This window comes from Pan troglodytes, chromosome 9 (assembly GCF_028858775.2).
Source record: "Pan troglodytes isolate AG18354 chromosome 9, NHGRI_mPanTro3-v2.0_pri, whole genome shotgun sequence".
Lineage (NCBI taxonomy): Eukaryota > Metazoa > Chordata > Mammalia > Primates > Hominidae > Pan > Pan troglodytes.
The window spans coordinates 65,268,088-65,295,191 of record NC_072407.2 but is presented as its reverse complement, the minus strand read 5'-3'; the positions used below and the strand labels follow the sequence as shown (position 1 = coordinate 65,295,191).

At 47.6% G+C, this 27,104-nt stretch overlaps 1 protein-coding gene and 1 long non-coding RNA gene across 2 annotated transcripts in view; one reads left to right on the top strand and one right to left on the bottom strand.

Annotated features, from left to right (window-relative positions):
• The window catches only part of LOC134807254 (uncharacterized), a 209,688-nt gene that overhangs the window by 153,485 nt on the left and 29,099 nt on the right, over window positions 1-27,104 (bottom strand). Inside the window, exon 4 of the long non-coding RNA XR_010147224.1 lies at window positions 21,244-21,423. This is a non-coding gene — a long non-coding RNA (uncharacterized LOC134807254). The remainder of the gene's footprint in view (window positions 1-21,243; window positions 21,424-27,104) is intronic.
• On the top strand, window positions 1,821-10,189 carry SLC22A6 (solute carrier family 22 member 6). The gene is made up of 10 exons (XM_001160252.6): window positions 1,821-2,492; window positions 2,768-2,871; window positions 3,124-3,278; window positions 4,802-4,970; window positions 5,429-5,552; window positions 5,712-5,827; window positions 6,865-7,079; window positions 7,217-7,325; window positions 9,404-9,607; window positions 9,910-10,189. The coding sequence occupies exons 1-10, from the start codon at window positions 2,124-2,126 to the stop codon at window positions 9,995-9,997; spliced, it is 1,653 nt and encodes a 550-aa protein (XP_001160252.1). The 5' UTR covers window positions 1,821-2,123; the 3' UTR covers window positions 9,998-10,189.

The following is a 27,104-nucleotide window of genomic DNA, read 5'->3' as shown; positions in this document are numbered from 1 at the left end:
CCAAAAACTCAAGGCAGCCAACATAGCTATTATCCCCATCTTGCAAATGAGGACACTGAGGTACAGAGGAGTTTAGTCACTTGCCCCTGGTTCCACAGCCAGTAAGTGTGGAGTGAGGATGTGGGTCCAAGTAGACTGACTCCAGAGTCCATGTTTTATATAATATGAATTGCATAAGTTAATAACAAGAAGCTGCCATCTACTCTCTCTCACTGTCCTCAATCTGGGATCCAACCAACTGGATCCCATGGAAACCCATCCAATCAGAGCTCCACACTTCCCTGATCACATGTAACTCAGGAGCCAAAATTCTGTTGGAGGAATTCACGTGATTGTCTTAGAGTTGTGGCTAAAAACACAGTGAGTTCATGCTCATTGTTTTAAAAAATAACACTATGGCTGGGCGCGGTAGGTCACTCCTGTAATCTCAGCCATTTGGAAGGCTGAGGCAGGTGGATTGCTTGAGCCCAGGAGTTCAAGACCAGCCTGGGCAACATAGCAAAACCACATCTCTTAAAAATAAATAAATAAATACATGTGTGCTGGTGCACACATGTAGTTCTAGCTACTCAGGAGGCTGAACTGGGAAGATAATCTGAGCCTGGAGAGGTCAAGGCTGCAGTGTGCCAAGATTGTGCCACTACACTCCAGGCTGGATGACAGAGTGAGACTCTATCTCAAAAATAAATTAAAGAGGCCAGGCATGGTGTCTCACGCCTATAATCCCAGCACTTTGGGAGGCTGAGATGGGCAGATCACCTGAAGTCAGGAGTTCGAGACCAGCCTGGCCAACATGGTGAAACCCCATCTCTACTAAAAATAACAAAAATTAGCCAGGCGTGGTAGCACATGCCCATAATCCCAGCTACTCGGGAGGTTGAGGCATGATAATCACTTGAACCTGGGAGGCAGAGGTTGCAGTGAGCTGAGATTGCACCATTGCACTCCAGCCTGGGCAACAGAGTGAGACTGTGTCTCAAAAAGAAAGAGAAGAGAGGAGAAGAGAAGAGAAGAGGGGAGGAGAGGGGAGGGGAGCGAAGGGGAGGTGACAAAGGAGGGGAGGGGAGGGGAGAAGAGAAGAAAACAAGAAGAAAAGAAAAGAAAAAAGACACTATGGACAGAAGACAATATGACTAAGGGAAAAATCTGACCCTTGGAAGGGTCAGAATAATCACTGGAAGAATCACCCGACATTGTGTATGACATTGGTCTTAGGTCCCACTCCAAGAGCGGCCTCTGACTTCTGTTGTTTCTTCCAAATGAATAAAACCATGGTTCTATAAGATGTGAGCTGTCCCCAGAAGAACAAAGACTGGGGTTGTCACATTTAGCAAATAAGGATACAGGGTGCCCAGTCAAATTTGCATTTCAAATCAATGAAGAATTGCTTAGTATAAGTATGTCTCATGCAATATTAGAGACATACTCATACTTTTAAAAACTCTTCATTGACCTAAAATGCAAATTTGACTGGGCACCCTGTAATTTCCCTGGCAACCCTTCCCAAAAGCAGACTATTTGGATCTCATCCACTAAAAAGAGCAGAAACTCCTCAAGAGGCCACCACACTTCCCAGAGCCCAGTCTCCTTCCTAAAAGGAAGACAAATAGGTCCAATAGATTCCACTCTGGCCCCCCCCTGCCCCCAGATGCCCAGATGCCCCCCTAATACACCCCTCTCCCTGCTCCTATTCAGTCCACCCTCTCCTGCCCTTTATAACCACTTGGAGAAATTCCACTGACACAAGGAATCCTTGGAGGGTTAATCCTTCTGATACCAAGTCACACTTTAACTCATTCCCTCCAGGCCAAGGATTAAAAACTGCCCATGCAAGGGTCAGGTCTCCAGCAGACCCTGAAAGCTGAGCTGCCCTGACCCCCAAAGTGAGGAGAAGCTGCAAGGGAAAAGGGAGGGACAGATCAGGGAGACCAGGGAAGAAGGAGGAGCAGCCAAGGAGGCTGCTGTCCCCCCACAGAGCAGCTCGGACTCAGCTCCCGGAGCAACCCAGCTGCGGAGGCAACGGCAGTGCTGCTCCTCCAGCGAAGGACAGCAGGCAGGCAGACAGACAGAGGTCCTGGGACTGGAAGGCCTCAGCCCCCAGCCGCTGGGCTGGGCCTGGCCCAATGGCCTTTAATGACCTCCTGCAGCAGGTGGGGGGTGTCGGCCGCTTCCAGCAGATCCAGGTCACCCTGGTGGTCCTCCCCCTGCTCCTGATGGCTTCTCACAACACCCTGCAGAACTTCACTGCTGCCATCCCTACCCACCACTGCCGCCCGCCTGCCGATGCCAACCTCAGCAAGAACGGGGGGCTGGAGGTCTGGCTGCCCCGGGACAGGCAGGGGCAGCCTGAGTCCTGCCTCCGCTTCACCTCCCTGCAGTGGGGACTGCCCTTTCTCAATGGCACAGAAGCCAATGGCACAGGGGCCACAGAGCCCTGCACCGATGGCTGGATCTATGACAACGGCACCTTCCCATCTACCATCGTGACTGAGGTGAGCACCTGGGGCTCCCCATCCAGGGGCCAAGATGGGAAGATGGGGGCCTTTGTTAAAAAAAAAAAAAAAAGTACATGGAGAAATTAACTGCTGAGTTTTTTAACTGCTGAGTTAAAAAGAAAAATGCTCTCAGCTGTCAGGACCAGAGAGGCAAAGGGCAAAGTGCCGGAGGAAGAGGGTGACATGGACCCCAGAGGACCAGCTGAAGTGGGGGAAGGGGATTCTCTGAAGCCAGGCTCATCTCTGCCTGACCCTTGCTCCTCTCCCCACAGTGGGACCTCGTGTGCTCTCACAGGGCCTTACGCCAGCTGGCCCAGTCCTTGTACATGGTGGGGGTGCTGCTTGGAGCCATGGTGTTCGGCTACCTTGCAGACAGGTCAGTCCTGGGTAGGGTCAAGGGGCTGGGCTGGGCTGGGATTAGGGGCTCAGCTGGGCTCAGGGTGTCTAGGTGGGAGCTTGGCATTGCCAGCCGGGGCTGGTTTGAGGATCTACAGCACCAGCCTCATACTTCAGAGGTCCTCAAAAGGCCCCAGCCCAGGCATCATCCAGGGTGAGCCCTCCTCTCCTGGCTCAGCCTGACCCCCATCAGTCTCCAGGGCCCTGCTACAAGTCTCCCCTCCTCCCACAGGCTAGGCCGCCGGAAGGTACTCATCTTGAACTACCTGCAGACAGCTGTGTCAGGGACCTGCGCAGCCTTCGCACCCAACTTCCCCATCTACTGCGCCTTCCGGCTCCTCTCGGGCATGGCTCTGGCTGGCATCTCCCTCAACTGCATGACACTGAGTGAGAGATTCTTACCAGCCCACTCCCCTCCGGCCACCCAGCCCAGCAACCCCTTTCCAGCCTCCCCTCCCAGCCTGCCCCTCCTGAGCCCTGCCTGCCCTCCAGCCTCTCTCGGGTCTCACCTTCCTGCCAATAGAACAACCTTTTCTCAGGCTCATGCCACCCTGACCCCTCATTTAAAAACAGGATTGCGGGCCAGGCGCAGTGGCTCACACCTGTAATCCCAGCACTTTCGGAGGCCGAGGTGGGCAGATCATGAGGTCAGGAGATCGAGACCATCCTGGCTAACATAGTGAAACCCCGTCTCTACTAAAAATACAAAAAATTAGCCAGGTGTGATGGCAGGCGCCTGTAGTCCCAGCTACTCGGGAGGCTGAGGCAGGAGAAGGGCGTGAACCCAGGAGGCGGAGCTTGCAGTGAGCGGAGATTGCGCCACTGTGCTCCAGCCTGGGCAATAGAGCGAGACTCCGTCTCAAAAAAAAAAAAAGCAGGATTGCAAACTCCATTGTTAGAGCCAGCAGATCATGTAAGACGGCCAGGTGCAGGAGGCATTAGGGAATGGTGAGAACTGTATTCAAAGGAGAGACACCTTCATCCAGAGACACTACAGGCATGCAGCTGCTCCAGGCAGGAGATCCTAGGGCTGTCATAGCTTCCCCCTCCTCTTTGATTAATGTAAAATAACCCAGTTTTTTTTCATGTTTGCAATTAACTCTAATAATAAACATAGGATGAGGCAGCATCGTGCAGACAAGACACATTTGTGGACTGATTGTGGTCTCTCCATGGGCCATTGATGAGCATCCTCTGATGGATCAACCCCCGCTTACCCCATGTTTCCCAAATGAGGAATCCAAGGCCAAGAAGAAGGGAAAGGATTTACCCAAGGGCATTCCTCAACCACAGAAGGGAATCCAGGGATTTGGGATTCTCTGGACTAAAGGAATTAACCGGGACTGGGCTAGAGCCTGGGCAAGACACCTAAGAAATCCAACCCCCAAGTCCAGCCTAAGTATCCAAGTCCCTGTCCCAGCAGCCCAATGGGGAGCCCACCTGGACAGGAGGTAGGCCTCTCCAGACCACACCAGAGAGGTGGTCCCACTCCTACTTCAAGACTCCAGGATGGAGAAAAGCCACTGCCTCCTCCAAGATGCTCTGGCCACTGAGAGTGGAATCCAGCCCATAGCTGAAGAAGACCAGGGGAATGGTTGCTGCTGAAGACAGACCAAGTGGCCAGAGGTGCTCTCAATGGAGAAGGAACTCTAGCCAGGAGAATAGGTTGAGGAGGAGCAGAAAAAAAAAAAAATCAAGAGTGTGGAGGGGGCAGTTCCCAGATATTCTGAACCCAGCTCCTCATCCATACGTCCACTGAAATTTCCCCACTCCCATCACCCTGGCACTCAACTTACTCGATGCATTTTCCACTGAGCCTTGGGACAGGCCAAGGTTTGGATGGAGGGAGGGGCCTTTACTAGCCCAGCAGCCCAGGTAGTTGCAGCATCCTGTCTTAACCCTCTTTCCAGATGTGGAGTGGATGCCCATTCACACACGGGCCTGCGTGGGAACCTTGATTGGCTATGTCTACAGCCTGGGCCAGTTCCTCCTGGCCGGTGTGGCCTACGCTGTGCCCCACTGGCGCCACCTGCAGCTACTGGTCTCTGCGCCTTTTTTTGCCTTCTTCATCTACTCCTGGTGCGTGGGGCCTAGGGTTGGAGGTGGTTGCCACAGGAGCCCAGAGGCTGCAAGGGACAGGACATCTCCCAGAGCTCAGCACACATCCCATCCCACAAATGTAGAGAAGGTCAAACCCAGTCCAATGCCTCTGTGTGACAGATAGGGAAACCAAGGCTGTGGGGAGAAGGCTTTGCCCCAGGATATCCAATTCTCTGGCTTCCCCCACTCAGTTCTCCAGCCTGCCTGCTCTGCTCCCCCTACCCGCAACCAAGAGCTGAGCTTCTGGATTGGGGAATATGTCATTACCAAGCTGGGCACTGCCTCGTGGTCCTAGAGAGAGGGATTTGGCAAGGCCCCTGGGTTCCCAACCTTAAATAAAATCCCATCGCAGACCCCTAGAAAGCCCAGCCCCAGCCCCCCACCCAGCTGACTAGAACTGAAGCCATGCTGACACCCACCCCCACCCCCGCTCCCAGGTTCTTCATTGAGTCGGCCCGCTGGCACTCCTCCTCCGGGAGGCTGGACCTCACCCTGAGGGCCCTGCAGAGAGTCGCCCGGATCAATGGGAAGCGGGAAGAAGGAGCCAAGTTGAGTATGGAGGTGAGATCCCCTGAGACTTCCCATGATAACCTCCCAGGGCTTCACCCCCAAACCCCAAACCCAGGACCCAGGGCCCAGGGAACTCCTCTGAGTAAGGGATTAGGCTGGGAGGAGCTCCTTGGGAGGATCCCGGGCCCTGAGCTCTGCCGGTCCCAGCAGGTACTCCGGGCCAGTCTGCAGAAGGAGCTGACCATGGGCAAAGGCCAGGCATCGGCCATGGAGCTGCTGCGCTGCCCCACCCTCCGCCACCTCTTCCTCTGCCTCTCCATGCTGTGGTAGGCCCAGAAAGACAGACAGACTGAGACAAAAGGCTGGCTGGGGCAGGAGGAGACACAATGGGTGAAAGAGGCCAGAGAAGAGGGCAGGAAGGTCAGCAGACCTGCTGTGAGAAGCAGTAACCCCACACTAGGGATCATCCTTAGGAATCAGATGCCCCCCAGCCTCGACTCAGTCCCAGTCTCCACACGGGACACCAGTCTCCCCATCTTGTTCTTTCACTAGCCCTGTTCCAATGTGGAGACACCTCATCAGGACCAGTGGGCTCCAGAGTCAATAGACTTACATCATGAAGGCAGAGACCAGTCTGGCTTGCAAAATATTCATAGATTTTACTGGCCTGATGGTGCCTGCCAGAAACACAGGCACAGGCAACAAGATGACTAAAACTCATCTCCAAAGAACACTTTGGCCAAGGCCAAAGAAAATCTTCCTTTCCCTTTGCAACACTCCCCATTATCCTTCCTTCCCATCACCATAGCAATCCCATGACAGTTAAGGGAAACATAGTCAGAAGGAACAATCCTGCCAATGAATTATTTGCTTCCAATTTGGGATTTATTCTCAGTCATGGGCTCTAGCCAATAATCTTGAGCTTTGTTTTTTGGGCTCTTGACATCTTAAAAAGCACAACACTCATCCCAGGACCATGGACAGGTCCCAGAAGGCTCTCTCTACTCTCCCAGCTGCCTTGGCCCTGAAGATGGCTTGGGTATGCACCTGCCCTCCCTCAGTCCAGCGTCAATTGATAAGATGAAAACTAAACCTATGTAAATCCTACAGAGCAACTAAGTGAAAATTCCCCCAATTAACTGCAACCCTAGTTATCAGAAGATTGGGAAATTTGGAGTATTAGAGAACTACCTCAATACTTAAACTCTGCAGTTTAATGATATGGTTAAATGAAGAAATATTAGCCAAGGCAGATTCCAGCTCCTTAAGCAGGGTACCCAATGCAGTTCCCCCACTGTTTTGAAAGAGCACCCCACTTTAAGCCTTCCTAACAAACTCCATATCCCTCTCTTCTCTCTGCTAGGTTTGCCACTAGCTTTGCATACTATGGGCTGGTCATGGACCTGCAGGGCTTTGGAGTCAGCATCTACCTAATCCAGGTGATCTTTGGTGCTGTGGACCTGCCTGCCAAGCTTGTGGGCTTCCTTGTCATCAACTCCCTGGGTCGCCGGCCTGCCCAGATGGCTGCACTGCTGCTGGCAGGCATCTGCATCCTGCTCAATGGGGTGATACCCCAGGGTGAGCACCCACGAGCACCTTGGCCCCTTCTCCTCAGCCCCATCCCCACACATAACCCAACATCTCAGAAGGGAGGGGGCCAATTCCTCCTAGCCTCCACTCCCAAGCTCCTGCTATCCCCCCTTCTTTCTCTCTAGACCAGTCCATTGTCCGAACCTCTCTTGCTGTGCTGGGGAAGGGTTGTCTGGCTGCCTCCTTCAACTGCATCTTCCTGTATACTGGGGAACTGTATCCCACAATGATCCGGTGAGTGGGAGCCTAATGGGAGAATGACAGCCTTTTCCTGGGGAAAGACATTCTTCTGTGCACAGGTCAGACCCCAGAGCTAAATCAAGTACATCCCAGCCCAAAGGCCCCTCCCAACACTCATCATTGCAAGGCACATAGTAGCCACTGAGTACACACCTCATGGCCTAGCTAACACAGGTGTTACTGTCCTCTAAGCCCTTACGGGACCCTAGAAGATCTCAAAAGTAGCCACCAACTGGGGCAGGGTAAGGACCCAAGAAGACACATCTCAGAGACAACAAATTGAAGTCTTCCTTTAATCTCCAAAACACAAATTAGAAGCTGCCACCACATCTACATTCCATCTATAAACCAAGTGATATATCTGAAAGCAAAGGCCACAAACATGAAAGCAATTTCCTATCTCAAGATTCACTCCTGATAATATCCCAGCAATAGGAATAAATATAGTATTGCTTATTTGAGTCCTAAGATGGGGGGCAGTATTTTTGCATTAAGAAACAAGAATGGGGGCCCGGCACGGTGGCTCATGCCTGTAATCCCAGCACCTTGGGAGGCCGAGGCAGGTGGATCACAAGGTCAAGAGATCAAGACCGGCCAGGCGCGGTGGCTCACGCCTGTAATCCCAGCACTTTGGGAGGCCGAGGCAGGCAGATCACGAGGTCAGGAGATCGAGACCATCCTGGCTAACAAGGTGAAACCCTGTCTCTACTAAAAATACAAAAATTAGCTAGGCGTGGTGGCAGGCGCCTGTAGTCCCAGCTACTTGGGAGGCTGAGGCAGGAGAATGGCGTGAACCCGGGAGGCGGAGCTTGCAGTGAGCCAAGATGGCACCACTGCACTCCAGCCTGGGTGACAGAGCAAGACTCCATCTCAAAAAAAAAAAAAAAAAAAGAGATCAAGACCATCCTGCAAGACCATCCTGGCTAACCAACATGGTGAAACTCCGTCTGTACTAAAAATACAAAAATTAGCTGGGCATAGTGGCACACACCTGTAGTCCCAGCTACTCAGGAGGCTGAGGCAGGAGAATAGCTTGAACCTGGGAGGTGGAGGTTGCAATAAGCTGACATCGCGCCACTGCACTCCAGCCCCAGCAAGAGAGCGAGACTCTGTCTCAAAAAAATAAAATAAAATAAAATAAAATAAACAAGAATGGGATGCAAAATTTACATGAGATAACAAAGAAATGTCAGGCTTCCCTGGGCTACTTGGAGTGGGCCTGTAAGGTCTGCAAAGTGGAACCCTGAGGGTCATGGTCCTGTGCCCTTACCAGATTTCAGATGAAAGAGCAATAATCTGAAGCACTCACTATGTACCAGGCAGTGTCTTAAACTTTTCACAAATATTAATTCATTTAATCTGCATAACAAGCCATTGTGGTAGGCACTATCATTATTCCCATTTACAAACGTGAAAGCTGAGGCAAAGAGAGGTTAAGTGACTTCTCCAAGATCATGCAGCTAACAAATGGTGAAGCATGCATTTGAACCCCAAGCAGTATGTCTCCTGAGTCAATGTTTTTAACCTCTTCTCTCATGAAGAATGTTCTTAACATGCAGATTCCAGCTCCCTCCCCCTAGGGATTCTAATCCAATAGGTGTATGTTGGCTTGTTGCAACTATAACACAATTCCTCCAGGTGATCTGAGAACCATAGGTGTACCACAACTGAATCATTTGACAGCTGCAGAAACTGAAGCCCACGGAGGGAAAGGGGCTTGCCCAAAGTCACACAGCAAGTTAAGGGCAAAGGCAAAATTCAATCTTAAGTCTCCTTATTCTCTGGCCAGAACCCTTTCCAACTTCTCTTTTTCAAAAGATCACCAACAGCTGTGGTGGGGGAGGACCATTTGAGCCCAGGAGTTTAAGACCAGCCCTGGCAACACAGAGACCCTATCTCTAGAAGAAAAAAAAAAAAAATCGCCAAATTGGTTTGCTAATCAAATGGGGAAGAGAGGAGGTACCAGGAGTGTCCTGGGGGCTGAGCCTGAGCTGCCACCCTCCAAATGGGACCAGCATCTGGGCATTCATGCCGGAACTCTAACCAACACCCATCTGCTGCGGGCCCTGCAGGCAGACAGGCATGGGAATGGGCAGCACCATGGCCCGAGTGGGCAGCATCGTGAGCCCACTGGTGAGCATGACTGCCGAGCTCTACCCCTCCATGCCTCTCTTCATCTACGGTGCTGTTCCTGTGGCCGCCAGCGCTGTCACTGTCCTCCTGCCAGAGACCCTGGGCCAGCCACTGCCGGACACGGTGCAGGACCTGGAGAGCAGGTGGGCCCCCACTCAGAAAGAAGCAGGGATATATCCCAGGTCACACATGCAGGGTGGGGTGGTATTGAGACTCAAGCCCAGGCTTCCTCTTCTAGCCCAAAGCTCTGTGTCCCTTTGTCCCCAATTGTCTGAGCTTCTCCTAGAATCCTTCCTGGGGATCCCAGCTCCAGGGAGCAGTAGGTATTTGGGGCAGAGAGCAGGTGTCCAAGCATAGCTGAGCGGAGACCCCCTGGGAGCCTCCATATCCCGGCCCTGGCCTGGAGGCTGCATACCCAGAGTGCCATTCTTCTGCCGCCCTGCAGGAAAGGGAAACAGACGCGACAGCAACAAGAGCACCAGAAGTATATGGTCCCACTGCAGGCCTCAGCACAAGAGAAGAATGGACTCTGAGGACTGAGAAGGGGCCTTACAGAACCCTAAAGGGAGGGAAGGTCCTACAGGTCTCCGGCCACCCACACAAGGAGGAGGAAGAGGAAATGGTGACCCAAGTGTGGGGGTTGTGGTTCAGGAAAGCATCTTCCCAGGGGTCCACCTCCCTTTATAAACCCCACCAGAACCACATCATTAAAAGGTTTGACTGCGCACCATCTCTCTGTGTCTCTCTTGTCTCAAAAGGAATGGCCACTCCATTTTAGTCAGCTTCCAGCCCAGGAGGCCATACAGTCCCCTCCCACCCACTCCATCCCCGGGACTTTACAAACCATCCCAGAAAATTAGAAAAGACTCTTGCCTTTGCCCCTTTCTATCCCTCCCTCTTCCCTCCCCCATCCTCTAACCTATTCAAATATTTCTGTGAGATTTAGCTAAATATCTAATGCTCCTCCCTTCCCTGTCAGGCTAGAAACTGACAAGGGCTGAAATGACAGGCAGAAATGAAAGCAGCCAATCAGAGGCTTTGTTTCAAGCTCCTCCCACTCTGAGAGCAGATGGGAACCTCTGACAGCAAAGGAGAAGAAAAAGGACAACAGCTGGCCAGGTGTGGTGGCTCACACCTGTAATCCCAGCATGTTGGGAGGCCGAGGCGGGTGGATCACTTGAGCCAGGAGTTCAACACCAGCCTGGGCAACATGGCGAGACGCTGCCTCTATTTAAAAAAAAAAAAGACAACAGCTGTGACTTCAGGATGTTGGCCCCTGTAGCAGCATGCTCAGGATGATGGAATCTCTAGATTCCAGCAGGGTCTGGACTCAAAACCCGCTCTAGATTAGCCTGCTAGCTAACCTAATCCTGCCTGCTGCACTACCTGAGCTCTCTTGGTTGTTCTGCCTCCTGTAGGCTCTGGGCTGGTGGAGGGAAGAGAAGAGGGAAGGGGGAGTGGGGAACATACCCAGTGAGACCCAGCACTGAGTGCTAACTATGTGCCAGACACTGTCCTAAGCCATTTGCCTATATTAACTCATTTACTCCTCCCTGTAACCCTTGGAGATTACTACAATTATTCCCTATTTTACAGATAAGAAAATCAAGACACAGAGAGGTTAAGTAACCTGTCCAGTTCACACAGCTGGTAAATTGTGGAGTCAGGATGAGAATCCAGACAATCTGGCACCAGGATATGTGTGCCTGACCCCTCTGCTGCCAGGAGCTGTGAGGCATTGAAACTTTAGCCTCTTTCACCCCCAGGACCCAGCTTCTCCTCCTTCCTTCTGGGCTGAAAAGAAAAGGATGAGAAGGGGAGGAAGGGAGATGATCATGGGAGGAACCATGTGAAAGGAGTTGGGGGGAAGGCAATTTAAGGGTTACAGTCAGGAAAAGACCAGGATGTCCAGCATCTGTGTCCTCAAAAGAGCTCACTTCAGGGAAGCCTGGGGCAGCCCAAGAAGGGCAGCCCGAGAAATGCAGCCCTGTTCACACCTACAGGTGGCAGGAGTGAGGCCTGCCGCACCCTGCCATAAATGCTCGCTGGCACACTGCCTGGAACCCTATCCCCAGCAGCCAGCCTGGCCCGCGAGCCAGCCCCTTATCCCCCGGGGGAAAGTCTACATTCATTACTTGAGCTGTACACACTGCCTTCCAGGTGGGACCCTGGCCAGGGGCTCAGGTTGACTTAGGGCAATCTGGAAAGAGGGGTTGGCCTGAAGATCCCCTGAAAAAAAACCACACAGCCCGGGGAGAGCTCACAGCAACTCAGACAACAGGACTCTAAGGGCAAATCTGGGCACAGCAGAAATCACCACAACCCACCTCACCTCCTGGAACATCTGAAGCCTTGGTGTTCCCCCTTGGTGCTGAAACTCCTCATGCTTCCATTGGTTGCTTGTGGGTCACCAGCCCCAGTCATCCTGCAGTTTCTCAGGCAGCACTGCCCTCATGGCTGAGCCTCGTGGAGTGTCTGGACTGAGACCGGGAGTCGAGACACATGGATTTAGCCCTGCTTCTGCAGATCCCGGGTTTTGAGACCAGTGACTTGGCCTACCACTGGCTCCAGACCCTGCCAGCAACTCTGACATGCCCTGGCTCCTCCTGCAAGTCTCTCATCTCTGTGCTCAGATCACCTGGTATCTGCAGATGCCTCAGCAAGGCTGCCCAGAGCCAGCTGTAGCCTGCCCCAGCTGCACCCCAACTGGTAAAAGTCCTGGGTGCTGATTCAGCCAGCTCAGACCATTCACACAAAATCCATTCCCCTAGCTCCTGGCCTGGGACTTCCTATACTCGTCCTGTGCCCTTGACAAAAGAGAACCCTACCTTCCTCCCACTTCTAAGTCACCAGTAAGTGACTTCTGACCTTGCCTCCCCAAGGAGTCAGCCCCAAACACAGGCTCAGATCCCATCCTCTAGCCTTGGCCCTGAGGCTGAGTTGGGACACTGTCATGCCCCACCAGAGTGGCCTCAGATGCTCTCCCCCTTTTTTTTTTTTCCTGAGACAGTGTCTTGCTCTGTTGCCCAGGCTGGAGTGCAGTGACACGATCTCAGCTCACTGCAACCTCCGCCTCCCGGGTTCAAGCAATTCTCACTGCAATGTCAGCCTCCCAAGTAGCTGGGATTATAGGTGCATACCGCCACACCTGGCTAATTTTTCTATTTTTAGTAGAGACAGGGTTTCACCATGTTAGCCAGGCTGGTCTTGAACTCCTGACTTCAAGTGATCCGTTCGCCTCAGCCTCCCAAAGTGCTGAGATTACAGGCATAAGCCACTGCACCTGGCCTATCTCCAGTTTTGACCACAGGTCCTATCCTCAGCCAGCTTGGCAGGGCCTTGTAGCCACCCTCAGTTTCCTGGCCAGGATGGCACACTCAGGAGGATCCTCAACTGCCTGGTCCTGTAGAGTGCTCACCAGAAGCCACATTCTCAGGGCTCCATGCCATCATCCCAGGTCCCACCTTGACAGCCCCAGTTTCACACCACTCCAAGCCCCTCCCTTAGGCTCTTCTCTCCCCTTTCCCGGGAGTTTGCATGACCCATTTGGGTCACATATAGAGCAGATGCCCAAATAGCTAAATTTCATATCATGTGGGAAGCTGAATAATGGTCCCCAAATATGCCCACATCCTAATCTCTGGAACCTGTATGTTACCTTACATGTTAAAAGCGATTTTGCAGTTGTGATTAAACTAAGGATTTTGAGATCAGGGGGTGGGTTATCCTGGATTATCTGGGTGGACCCGATGTGGTCACAACAGTACTTATAGGAGAAAGGCAGGAGATCAGAGTGGGTAGTAGATGAGACAACAGAAGCAAGAGGGTGGAGTGAAGCAAGAAGGGACCAAAAAGAATTTTTAAAAAACACATTCAAGTCAAAACAGAGACCATAAACCTCAATTCATTCAATAACTTATCATTCAAACCACTAAGTAAACGCATTTGGTGTTGTCAAAAAAAAAAAAAAAAAAGAAGGAACCACCAGCCAAAGAATGCAAATGGCCTCTAAAACGCAAGGAAATGGATTCTCCCCTAAAGCCTGCAGAAGAAACGCAGCTGGGTCGACATATTGATTTTTTTTTCTTTTTTTTTTTTTTTGAGGCGGAGTCTCACTCTGTCACCCAGGCTGGAGTGCAGGGGCGCAATCTCGGCTCACTGCAACCTCCACCTCCTGGGTTCAAGCAATTCTCCTGCCTCAGCCTCCCAAGTAGCTGGGATTACAGGCATGTATCACCATGCCCAGCTACTTTTTGTATTTTTTGTAGAAATGAGGTTTCGCCATGTTGGCCAGGCTGCCTTCCGAGTTCAAGTGATTCTCCCGCCTCAGCCTCCCAAATAGCTGGGACTACAGGCGTGCACCATCATGCCCCCGCTAATTTTTGTATTTTTAGTAGAGACAGGGTTTCACCATGTTGGACAGGCTGGTCTCGAACTCCTGACCCTAGGTGATCCGCCTGCCTTGCCCTCCCAAACTGCTAGAATTACAGGCGTGAGCTACCACGCCCTGCTGACATATTGATTTTAGACATCTGGCCTCCAGAATTACAAGAGAACAAATCTGTACTGTTTTAAGCCACTAAATTTGTGGCAGTTAACAACAGCAATATGAAACTGATATGCATCCCTTGTTCTTAGATTCCTCCAGGGAGGCCTCTGGAGATTTTCTTTTTCCCATGCACTATAATTTTTGTAGGGATGGGTTGTAATGTCTGGATCATCACAGGCCTCACCTCTTCCTACTGTCTTATAGCTTGTCGGATTCACAGAGTCTAAATTAGCCACTAGCCCTTGTAGACACTTAAGTTTGGGACTCCTAGACTGCTCTGTGCTACACTCCCACCACTACCATTCCTTGTGTTTAAAAATTGTGAAAGGAAAATTGTGTCATAGGTGCAGGAAGCAAAAGGAAAACACTGACTGGGTAGACTCCATTGCCCCACTGCACCTCCTCTTTCAAGAAAACCATTTGGATATTCTCTGAGATGTGACTGTCTCCATGTGGTTCATGTCATAGTCATAGAACAGCGGAGGACTCTACTGCAAAAATGCTGTAGTAATGACCGGGTGCGGTGGCTCATGCCTGTAATCCCAGTACTTTGGGAAGTTGAGGCAGGCGAATCACCTGAGGTCAGAAGTTCAAGACCAGCCTGGCCAACATGGCGAAACCCCATCTCTACTAAAAGTACAAAAATTAGCTGGGTGTGGTGGTGGTTGCCTGTAATCCCAGCTACTCAGGAGGCTGAGGCAGGAGAAGCTTGAACCTGGGAGGTGAAGGTTGCAGTGAGCCAAGATCATGCCACTGCACTCCAGCCTGGGCAACAAGAGCGAGACTCCTCTCAAAAAAAAAAAATTCTGCAGTAATAAGCTAGATGAACTTGAGGCTCAGCTTCCCTGACCCATTCTAGTGAGGTCTGCTCCTCCTAAACCCCTCCCCCAATAGAATCCTGCACCCCAGTAGCAATAGTAAGTGCCATGTGAACCACACCCATAGAAGAGACCAAGCAGCCTGTAAGGGCTGAATGTAGGGTTTAGATGTAGGTGGCGGACAACGTTGAGTCTGGATGGATGTCCAGAACTGTGGCAGCCATCCTGTAACCCAGAGGGAAACCGGAGCATGGACTAAGGCAACCAATGAGGATATTGTAATGGAAAGATGGAACTAATCTGGGGTTTGATGATTTAACCCCACCGATTTAATCAATACTGGCACCACCTACCTCTGCTCTGATTGTTAAGGGTAACAATTTAAGTCCTCCTTATACTTTAAGCCGGTGTGAGTTCGTTTTTCTATGATTTGTGGTCAAAGATATCTTATATTTTTACAGCTTTATTGAAATACAACAGACAGACAATTAGTTGCTCAGGTGGTGGTGGTGTTGGTATTGTTGAGACAGGCTCTTGCTCTTGGCCCCAGGCTGGAGTGCAGTGGTGCAATCACAGCTCACTGCAGCCTTAACCTTCTGGGCTCAAGCAATTATCCCATGTCAGCCTCCTGAACAGCTGGGACTACAGGCAAGGGCCACCACTCCTAGCTAATGTTTGTATTTTTTTGAAGAGATAGGGTCTCCCTATGATGCCCAGGCAGAGTCGCTCATATTTACAGTGTAAAATCGGATGCGTTTCAACACATGCATACATCCATGAAACCATCACTACAATCAAGACAATGAACATATCCATCACCACCAAAAGTTTTCTCATGCTCCTTCTAGACATAGGTTTCTACTTCTCTTGAACCAGATTCTCTTGCCCAGATTAGTTTCATCTTTCCATTATATTATCCTTAAATATCAAGGAGTGGAATGGCTGAGTACTATGTAACGTGTATGTTTAACTTTTTAAGAAATAGCCAAACAGCCGGGTGTGGTGGCTCATGCCTATAATCCCAGTAACTCAAGAGGCTGACGCAGGAGGACCCCTTGACCCCAAGAGTTCAAGACCAGCCTGGACAACATAGCAAGACCCTGTCTCTAAAAAATAAAAATAAATAAACAATTTTAAACCATGTTTTTAGTAGAGACAGGGTCTCGCCATGTTACCCAGGCTGATGTCAAACTCCTGGCCCCAAGTGCTGGGGTTGTAGGCATGAGCTATCACACCAGCCAAAATTTTACAAAAAGAAATAGCCAAACAATTTTCTTAACATTTTATATTCCCACCAGCTGTATATGAGAGATCCAGTTGTTCCACATCTTTGTCAAAACTTGGTATGATTGCTTTTTTTTTTGTTGTTGTTTTTTGAGATGGAGTCTCTCTCCGTAGCCCAGGCTGGAGTGCAGTGGTGCGATCTCTGCTCACTGCAACCTCCACCTCTTGGATTCAAGCAATTCTCCTGCCTCAGCCTCCTGAGTAGCTGGGATTACAGGTGCACACCACCACACCCAGCTAATTTTTTTGTATTTTTAGTAGAGATGAGGTTTTGCCATGTTGGCCAGGCTGATCTCGAACTCCTGACCTCAAATGATCCACCTGCCACAGCCTCTCAAAGTGCTGGGATTACAGGCATGAGTCACCATGCCTGGTCTGATTGCTGTTTTTAACTTAAGCCATTCTAGTGAATGTGTACTGGTATCTTATTGTAGTTTTAATTTACATTTCTCTGAAGACTAATGATCTAAAGCAACTGCTCACTTGCTTATTTCCATCTAGACCTCTTCTTTGGTGAGGTGTCTGTTAAAAAAATTGCACATTTTAAAATTTTGATTGTTTGTTTCATATTGTTGAGTTGGAAACTTTTTATATATTTCAAAAACAAGCCCCTTGCCAGATATGTGTTTTGCAAACGTTTTCTCCATGTTTACAGCTTGCCTTTTCAGTTTTATAACAGTGACTTCAAAAGAACAAAGTTTTTAAACTGTGATGAAGTCCAGTTTACTGATTTTATAGTTAATGCTTTTTGAGTCTTATTTTTTTTAAGCTTTGCCAAACCCAAGGACACTGAATTTTTCTCCTTTTTTTAATAGAAGTTTTATAGTTTTAACTTTTATATTTAGGGTCTATGATCCAATCTGAGTTATTTCTGTAAATAATATGAGGTAAACAGATTGTGGTTCATTGCTTTTTGCATATGGATATCCAATTGTTCCAGCACCATTTGTTGAAAGATTTTCTTTTCCTCATTGAATTGTCTAAACATCTTGGTTGGAGATCAGTTGGCTACATATGTGTGGCTCTATTTCTGTACTCTATTTTGTTCCATTGATCTATTTGTCTTTACATAAATCCCACACTGTCATAATTGATGTAACTTTGTAGTTAGCCTTGAACTCAGACGGTGTAGATTCTCTAACTTTGTTCAACTTTTTCAAAGTTGTTTTGGCTAGTCTGGATGCTTTGCATTTCCATATAAATTTTAAAATCAACTTGTACATTTCTACCAAGAAAACTTCTGTGATTTTTATTTGTATTATGCTGAATCATAAATCATCTTGGGAAAAACTGACGTCTTAATAATATTGAGTGTCCCAATCCATGATATAGTTCTCCATTTATCTAGGTCTTCGCAATGATGTTTTGTATTTTCATTGTGTAGGTTTTGTACAACTTTTGTCAAATTTATCCCTACAGATTTCATATTTTTATACTATGTTAAAAGAAAAACTTCAGACAAAATAAATGTAACAGATTTTATTTGAGCATTAAAGCATTAATGAATGGGGCAGCACTCAAAATCAGAAGAGGTTCATGTAGCTGCACTTAAGCACTGCAAGCAGATCTTCATAGTCTGAACACAGAAGTAAAGAAATAAATTGGCTACAGGTAGGCATTTGTTTTGTTTTGTTTTCTTTGTAGACACAGGGTTTCACCATCTTGACCAGGCTGGTCTCGAGCCCCTGGCTTCAAGTGACTCCCCTACCTTGGCCTCCCAAAGTGCTGAGATTACAGGCATGAGCCACCATGCTCAGCCACTATTTGTCTTATTTGGGTATGATCTGGCAGAAAGTTCCTAGTTATATAACTAACGGCTAACTGGCTATTTGTGATTGGCTGAAGCTTGGTATCTGGTTTGGTTTTGGTTTTTCAAAATTAATTAGTTACAAAGAATGCCTCTAGGTTAAGTTTCAGTTTGCTTGTGTAAGGGTTCTGGATACAGAAACAATTCCAGGTTAATAACTTCCTGCTTATTTTGCTTTAACAGCTATTATGAATGGTATTCTTATTTCAATTACCAATTGTTTGTTGCTGGTATATAGAAATACCACTGGTTTTTTAATATATCCTACTTGCATCCTGAAAACTCACTAAAATCACTTATTAGTCTCAATAGCTTTTTTGTAGATTCCTCAGGATCTTTGGTACAATCATGCTGTTTGCAAATAAAGGTATATTTTTTTTTCTTCCTTTCTGGAATTATTTTATTTCTTTTTGTTGCTTTATTACATTGCCTAGAATCTCCAGTACACTGTTAAATAAAAGTGGTGAGAGTGAATATCTTTGTCTCTGAACTTAGGGGAAAAACATTGTCTTTCACAATTTAGTATAACGTTACCTATATTTTTTCCATAGTTGTCTTTTATCAATTATTTTTTGAGATGGGATCCTTCTGTGTTGCCCAGGCTGGTCTTCAACTCCTGGGCTCAAGGGATCCTCTTTCCTCAGCCTCCTGAGTAGCTGGGACTACAGGCATGTACCACCACACCCAGCTTATCTATTTTGAGAAGTTCTCTTTATGCCTAGTTTGCTGAGAAGTTTTATCATGAATGGATATTGAGTGTTATCGAATGCTTTTTCTGCATCTATTGAGATGATTATATGGTTTTTCTTTTTTAGTCTATTAGTATGGTGAATTATATTAACTGATTTTTTTAATGTTAAACAAATCTTGCATTTCTGGAATAAACCCCACTTGGTCAAGAAGTATTATCCTTTTTATAATTTTTGTTAAATTTGATAAAATTATATTAAGAATTTTACATCTATGTTCATGAGAGATACCTGTCTCTAGTTTCCCTTTTTGTAATGTTTTGTCTGGTTTTAGTATCAGGGTAATTTCGGCCTCATAGAATGAGTTGTGAAGTCTTTCCTACTTTTCACCTTTCTGTAGGTGTTTGTGTAGAGTTGGTATTATTTCTTCCTTAAATGTTTGACAGAATTAATCAGTTAAGTCATCTGTTCCTGGAATCTTCTTTGTGGGGTGGTTTTTAAGTATAAATTTAATTTCATTTAACATTTCTTGTAGTGCAGAAATGTTGCTGCTGTGTTTTTTCAACTTTTGTATGCCTGAAAAGGCATTGATTCTATTATCATTTCTGAAAGATATTTTTACTGGTAGAGGGTTTTAGGTTGACAGATTTTCTCTTTCAGCTTTTAAAGGTATTTCTCCATTGTCTTCTGGCTTACATCACTTTTGACAAGAAATCTGCTGCTATTCTTATATTTTTTGCTTTACATGAATGTGTCTTTTTTTCCTCCAGCTGTTTGCAAGCAGGATTTTATCTTTATCCCTGGTTCTAAGCATTTGATTATGATGCACCTTGCAGTTTTTATAACATCATCATATCCGAGTTAATTTACCTTCTTGGATCTGGGACCTATAGTTTTTATTTTGAACTTTTTTGTTTGTTAGGTTGGTATGTTGTTTTGTTTGTTAGGTTGGTTGAGACAGTGTCTTCCCCAGGCTGGAGTGCAGTGGCACAATCTTGGCTCACTGCAACCTCTGCCTCCTAGGTTCAAGTGATTCTCCTGCCTCAGCTTCCCAAGTAGCTGGGACTACAGGCGTGCACCACCACACCCAGCTAATTTTTGTATTTTTCAGTAGAGATGGCTTTCACTATATATTGGCCAGGCTAGTCTCGAACTCCTGACCTCAGGTGATCTGCCCTCCTAGGCCTCCCAAAGTACTGGGATTACAGGCGTGAGCCATCACACCCGGCCTATTTTTGAACTTTTTTCTGGGTCACAATAAGTTACTTTTCAAGGCTTGCTTTTAGGTTTTGTTAGGTGAGAGCAGAGATGCTGCTAATTTTTCCTCTCAAGTGATCTTTCTGAGTTCTCTACCCAGTGCCCTGAATGCTATGAGTTTTGTCTTCACTGTGGCTGGTGGGAAGATAAACTGTTCCTGGCCTGTGTGAACTCTGTGAATCATCTAGGTTCTTTCACCAAATGTATGCATCAACCACTACTCACCTGAAGATTCTATTAATAACAAAACCCCCTACAAATCTCCAGTGCTCTATGCAGCTCTCTCCTCTCCAGTCCTCTGCCCTGTGAACTCTTGCCACCTGGGTCTCCCCAGACTCCCAACTTTGTTTCCTCAACCCAGGGAGACTTCTGGGCTCTAAGTAGATCCCCTCTCCCTGTTCTGCAGCCTGCAAATTTTCTCCAGGAAGTAACTGGTTCATAAGGCTCATTCTGTTTGCTTGCCTCTCTCAGGAACAACTGTTCTGAACTGCTTATTGTCCAATGTCTAAAAACAGTTATCATACAAACCTAATTTGTCAGGTTTTTTTATTAGTTAAAGGCAGGAGAGCATTTACTATTTACTAATCCCTGTTCCTCCATCTTGGTTGGAAGCAGAATCCTAACAACTGAGATATTATTGTAGTCTCATGACTTCTTGCCAAATACATTTCCATAAACAGAAATGATTGAAGACATTAAAGACAATATTTTCTTATTTCTATGCATAGCATAACGATGGCATTGCAACATAACTAAAGAAGAAGACATCACTCAGAAATCCTTAACTTGGTTCCAGCTGTCAGAGGCATTCAAACCAGAGCAACTCCATCTTTAATAGGGGCTAGGTCAAATAAGGCTGAGACCTACTGGGTCGCATTCCCAGAAGGTTAGGCATTCTTAATCACAGGATGAGATAGAAGTTCGGCAGGATTGGTAGCACAAGATACAGGTCATAAAGACCCTGCTGATAAAATAGGATGCAGTAAAGAAGCCCACCAAAACCCACCAAAGCCAAGATGGCAATGAAAGTGACCTCTGGTCATCCTCACTGTCCATTATATGCTAACTAACTATAATGCATTAGGACGCTGAAAGACACTCCCACCAGCACCATCACAGTTTACAAATGCCATGGCAACATCCAGACGGTACCCTATATAGTCTAAAAAGGGGAGGAACCCTCAGTTCTGGGAATTGCCTGCCCCTTTCCTAGAAAACTCATGAGTAATCCACCCCTTGTTTAGCATATAATCAAGAAATAACCGTAAAAATAGCCAACCAGTAGCCCTCAGGGCTGCTCTGCCTGTGGAGTAGCCATTCTTTTGTTTGCTTATTTCTCTAATAAAATTGCTTTCACTTTATCCTATGAACTCACCTGAAATTCTTTCTTATGTAAGGTCCAAGAACGCTCTTTTGGAGTCTGGATCAGGACCCCTTTCCAGTAACACAGCTACGTGGAGGATGAGGTGGCAGGATGGCTTGAGCTCAGGAGGTCAAGGCTTCAGTGAGTTGTGATCGTGCCACTGCACTCCAGCCTGGGTGATAGAGTGAGACCCTGTCTCAAAAAAAGAAAAAAATGCATCTCTTCTGCACCACGTATGGAACCAATTGAGACACAGCTGTCAAATACCTTACCATGTGGCCAAAAACAATAAAAAGCACATGCTCTCTGAAGGTAAAAAGGGCCCAAAAGAAAAGAAGAAGAAAGTAGCTATACATGCTCTATTCCTTCTCCCAGATTCACCAATCAAATAACCCACTCCTTATTCCATAAGGAAACAAGAAGCCAGAAGAATGGAAGTTTCTCCCTCTACTCGCTACCCAGCATCCCCCTTTAGAGAGGAAGAAAGACACTTTCAATTATACAAGGAACACTGTTGTTTTAAATGCATTCAGAATGGAAAAGGAAAAGTTCCAGTCATCAGGAAATAAAAAACTTCCAAAACAACTCTCCCATTGTAAAAAAAAAAAAAAAAACTAGAAAACTGGGCCAGGCACGGTGGCTCATGCCTGTAATCCCAGCACTTTAGGAGGCCAAGGCAGGCGGATCATGTGGTCAGGAGTTCGAGACCAGCCTGGCCAACACAGTGAAACCCCATCTCTACTAAAAATAAAAAATAAAAATAAAAAAATTAGCCGGGTGTGGTGGCAGGCGCCTGTAATCCCAGCTACTTGGGAGGCTGAGGCAAGGAGAATTGCTTGAACCCAGGGGGCGGAGGTTGCAGTGAGCCGGGATCGTGCCACTGCACTCCAGCCTGGCAACAGAGTGAGACTCCATCTCAAAAAAAAAAAAAAAAAAAAAAAAAACCTAGAAAACTGAAGGAAATGTGAAAAATAACAATGTTCAGACATTGGACAACAGGCAGCGCAGGACTGTAATTTCTGTGAGAAGGGAAACAGATTATTTAAGGCCTACTATTAGGTTGATGCAAAAGTAATTGTGGTTTTTGTCATTACCTTTAATTGCAAAACCTGCAATTACTTTTGCACCAACTTTTATCACCCAGGCTTTCTTCCTGGGAGCAACTTCTGGACTGCAGTGTGGAGATGTGGAATCCAAACAGAGCCAGCAACCTCACTGAGCTGAGGAGAATAAAAGAGAAGTTCAGGATGGCCAAGGCAGCTAGATTTCTCAGGAGAGGAGAGAGCTATGCAAACAAATCTGCAGAATATAAAAAGTACTCCTACAACTCAATAAAAAGAAGTCAAACACCCCAATTCAAACATAGGCAAAAAAAAAATTACACATACCCTTCACCACGGTAGATATATGAATAGCCAATAAGCACATGAAAAAACGCTCAACATCATTAGTCATCAGGAAAATGCAAGTTAGACCACAATGAGATGTCCCTTCATATTCATATAAATGGCTAAAATGAAAAGACTGGACATATCAAGATGTCGGCAAGAATGTGGAATAACTGGAACTCTCATCCATTGCTGGTAGAAATGTAAAATTTGGAAACACTTTGGAAAACAATTTGACAGTTTCTGATAAAGTTAAATATATGACCTAGTAATTCCACTTCTAGGTATTTACCCAAGAGATATGAAAGTACATGTCCCCTCACTATACACAAATGTTCATGGCAGCTTTCTTTATAATAGCCAAAAACTGGAAACAACACAAATGTTCATCAACAGGTGAATGAATAAGCAAACTGTGGTTATACATATAATGGAATACTATTCAGTATTAAAAAGGAATGGGGCCAGGCGCGGTGGCTCACGACTGTAATCCCAGCACTTTGGGAGGCCGAGGTGGGCGGATCATGAGGTCAAGAAATCGAGACCATCCTGGCCAACATGGTGAAACCCCGTCTCTACTAAAAATACAAAAATTAGCTGGGCGTGGTGGCGCACACCTGTAGTCTCAGCTACTCGGGAGGCTGAGGCAGGAGAATCTCTTGAACCCGGGAGGTGGAGGTTGCAGTGAGTGGAGATCACGCCACTACACTCCAGCCTGGCAACAGAGTGAGACTGCATCTCAAAAAAAAAAAAAGGAATGAACTACTGGCACACTACAAGGTGGATGAATCTCAAAAACATTTTGCTGAGCAAAAGAAGCCAGACACAAAAGAGGATATACTGTATGATATCATTCATTTGAAACTCCAGAAAAGACAAATCCATTGCCTAGGGTAGAAGATGAGAATTGGCTAGGATACAGTACTAGGGAATTGCTGGGGTGGGAGAGGCAGGAGATGAAAATGTTCTATATAGTGGTTACATGGTATAAAAATTTATCAGAGCTGCCTGTAATCACAGCACTTTGGGAGGCCGAGGCAGGTGAATCACCTGAGGTCAGGAGCTTGAGACCAGCCTGGCCAACATGGTGAAACCCCGTCTCTACTAAAAATACAAAAATTAGCCGGGCGTCGTAGTTCACACCTGTAGTACCAGCTACTCAGGAGGCTGAAGCATGAGTATCTCTTGAACCCAGGAGGCGGACGTTGCAGTGAGCTGAGATGGCACCAATGCACTCCAGCCTGGGCAACACAACGAGACTCTGTCTTTAAAAAAAAAAAAATTGTCAGAGCTTGTAAAAATGTACTCCCAAAATTGATGCATTTTATTGCATATACTAAACCCTAATAAAATTTTATTCAGGTGCATGAACCATGTTCAACTAATCAGTACTCCCACCTAGGGCCTTGACTCTTGCGATAGAACACAAAGCTGCAGGAACATTTGGGAAATGACACACAATAGCAATGACTGTGAGAGTCCAGGGAGGAGTGGAAATCTCCAGGGAATACTCCAGTGGCGTCCTAGCCAAACTGTTTCCTGGCCTCCCTCAGCTCCTGCCCATTTCTGAGCCAGATTCTCATCAATTCCATGAGCAGCCCATTATCCTTCCAGTGATTTTTCTACAGCTTACATTAGCCACAGTCTGTTTTTGTTGTTTACACCCAACAACCCTGACTAATACAGCCATTCTATCACTCAGCCTAAGAGGCTTCCCTGGCTTCAGTTTCCCTGTGCTTCTGGGTTATGGCTCTTTTTTTTTTTTTTTTTTTTCTTTGAGACGGAGTTTCGCTCTAGTTGCCCAGGCTGGAGTGCAATGGCGCGATCTCAGCTCACCACAACCTCCACCTCCCAGGTTCAAGCAGTTCTCCTGCCTCAGCCTCCCAAGTAGTTGGGATTATAGGCATGGGCCACCACGCCTGGCTAATTTTGTATTTTTAGTAGAGACGAGGTTTCTCCATGTTGGTCAGGCTGGTCTCAAACTCCCGACCACAGGTGATCCACCCACCTCGGCCTCCCAAAATGCTGGGATTACAGGCGTGAGCCATTGCGCCGGACTTTTTTTTTTTTTTTTTTTTTTTTTTTTGAGAGGGAGTCTCCACTGTTGCCCAGGTTGGAGTGCAGTGGCGCCATCTCAGCTCACTGCAACCTCTGCCTCCTGAGTTCAAGCGATTCTCCTGCCTCAGCCTTCCAAGTAGCTGGGATTACAGGTGCCCGCCACCACGCCCGGCTAATTTTTTGTATTTTTAGTAGAGACAGGGTTTCACTATGTTGGCCAGGCTGGTCTCGAACTCCTGACCTCGTGATCCACCCACCTCGGCCTCCCAAAGTGCTGGGATTACAGGCGTGAGCCACCGCGCCCAGCCCAGGTTATGGCTCTTATGATGGAAGTATTAGCCAGGACTCTTTCAGATGTAAGTGACACAAAACTAACTGGCTTAAGCCCCCGCTCCAAAAAGAAAAAAAGCAGATGGCAGATTTGCTGGCTTCCATGATTCAGGCACCTGACATCATCATGGATCCAGGTTCTTTTCAACCCTCTCCTCAGCAGGTCAACAACTCCCCTCATGACAGCAAGAGGGCTGCAGTGGCTACAGGCATCACCCCCTCACACAGCATCCAAAGGCAGAAAAGGAAGTTACTCCTCACATATCTGTTTGGAAGAGCAAGACATCTCTTTTGAAGACCTTTCCCAAAAGCCACCTCCCCCACAATGGGCTTCCTGCCACATTTCTTGGCTAGAATTGTGTTACATTACAGATATAAGTGACAGCCTTGGGCTGCCATAACAAAATACCACAGGCTGGGTGGCTTAAACAACAGAAATTTATTTTCTCACAGCTCTGGAGGCTAGAAGTCCACAATCAAGCTGTCATCAGGTTTGGTTTCTCCTGAGGCCTCTCTTTGGCTTGCAGATGGCCGCCTTCCCACCATGTCCTCACATGGCCCTTCCTCTGGGCACGTGCGTCCCACCCTGCTGTCTCTCTCTCCTCTTGTAAGGACACCAGTCACACTGGATTAGGGCCCCACCCCATGACCTCATTTAACCTTCATTACCTCCTTAAAGGTCCTGTTTCCAAATATAGTCACACTGGGGGTTAGGGCTTCAACATATGAATGAGGGGGACACAATTCAGTCCATAACAGGGGCCAAGATGTCAGAACACCTGGATTCGCCTGGGCCCTGTGCATGGTGCAGACCCCAGTATGCCCAGACCCTTGAAGAATGTTAAAGCACCTGATGGCTGTTTATCACGTCACATACACTGGTACAATTCTGGAAAGGGGAAAAAAATTGGGGGTGAACTACAGAGGATATTATAATGAGAAAAGAGACCCTGCTGACACAAACTTCTAACAAAGAATTCCTCCTTCAAGTGAAGGTTGAGCTGTGTCCTGGCCCTCGTCTAGGGCCGAAGGCCCAGGCTCCGGGATTCAGCAGAGGTGATGCTCACAGGTTAAGGGATGCCAAAGCCCACGTACCACGGCATTTCTGCATGGGCTCTTCAGAGTCTCCCCAGTTCAGTCTGGCTCAGAGTGAGGTAGGACCTGGCCCTGAGAAAGGAGAGCTCAGCTCAGGCTTCATGCTCACACCAGCTTGGGCCCCCCTTCACACTTGGTGCTTTCCCTTCCTCCCCACCTGTTCCAGTGTAGTGAAGAGACTCAAACATGTCCCTCCTTCACAGGAAGGTACTTTCCTCTGCCAAATCCAACTTTACTTGCCCATTTGACCTCCTGGAACAAACCATTGACCTGATGAGTCTTATAATTAAATGTCTGACTCTTGAGTCAGTTTAACTTGGTGCTTTAAAAGAAGTTATAAAAACTACTGGGCCAGGCATGGTGGCTCATGCCTGTCATCCCAGCACTTTGGGAGGCCGAGCCAGGCGGATCACCTGAGGTCAGGATTTCGAGACCAGCCTGGCCAACGTGGTGAAACCCCGTCTCTACTAAGAATACAAAAATTAGCCAGGCATGGTGGCAGGCACCTGTAAATCCCAGCTACTTGGGAGGCTGAGACAGGAGAATCACTTGAACCCAGGAGGCGGAGGTTGCAGTGAGCCAAGATCATGCCATTGCACTCCAGCCTGCGTGACAAGAGTGAAACTCCATCTCAAAAAAAAAACAAAACAAAAAACAAAACAAACAAACAAAAACAAACTACTGCTGGCCATTAGGAGGCCTAGGGCTACAGCAGACCCAGGAACTGATAAGTGCAGGAGACAAAGGCAGCCCCTCTCCTCCCCTCTCCTCCTCCTCCACTGGAAGAAAGGAAACGGGTTGCTTGATTTGCAGACCCAGCCCCCAGCCACTTGACCAGGCCTAGTTCCATGGCCTTCAATGACCTCATGCAGAAAATGGGGGGTGTCAGCTACTTCCAGCAGATCCAAGTCACCCTGGTGGTCCTCCCAGTGCTCCTCCTGTGTTTGCACACCACTCTGCAAAACTTCACTGCCACTGCCTCTCCCCACCCAACCCCTGCTG

Bases quoted from the DNA above. Each gene is read 5' to 3' on its own strand.
- SLC22A6 (XM_001160252.6), top strand. From the start codon at position 2,124: ATGGCCTTTAATGACCTCCTGCAGCAGGTGGGGGGTGTCGGCCGCTTC. The intron at 5,553-5,711 runs GTGAGATCCCCT...CGGTCCCAGCAG, and splicing joins GAGCCAAGTTGAGTATGGAG to GTACTCCGGGCCAGTCTGCA. The intron at 7,326-9,403 runs GTGAGTGGGAGC...CGGGCCCTGCAG, and splicing joins CTGTATCCCACAATGATCCG to GCAGACAGGCATGGGAATGG.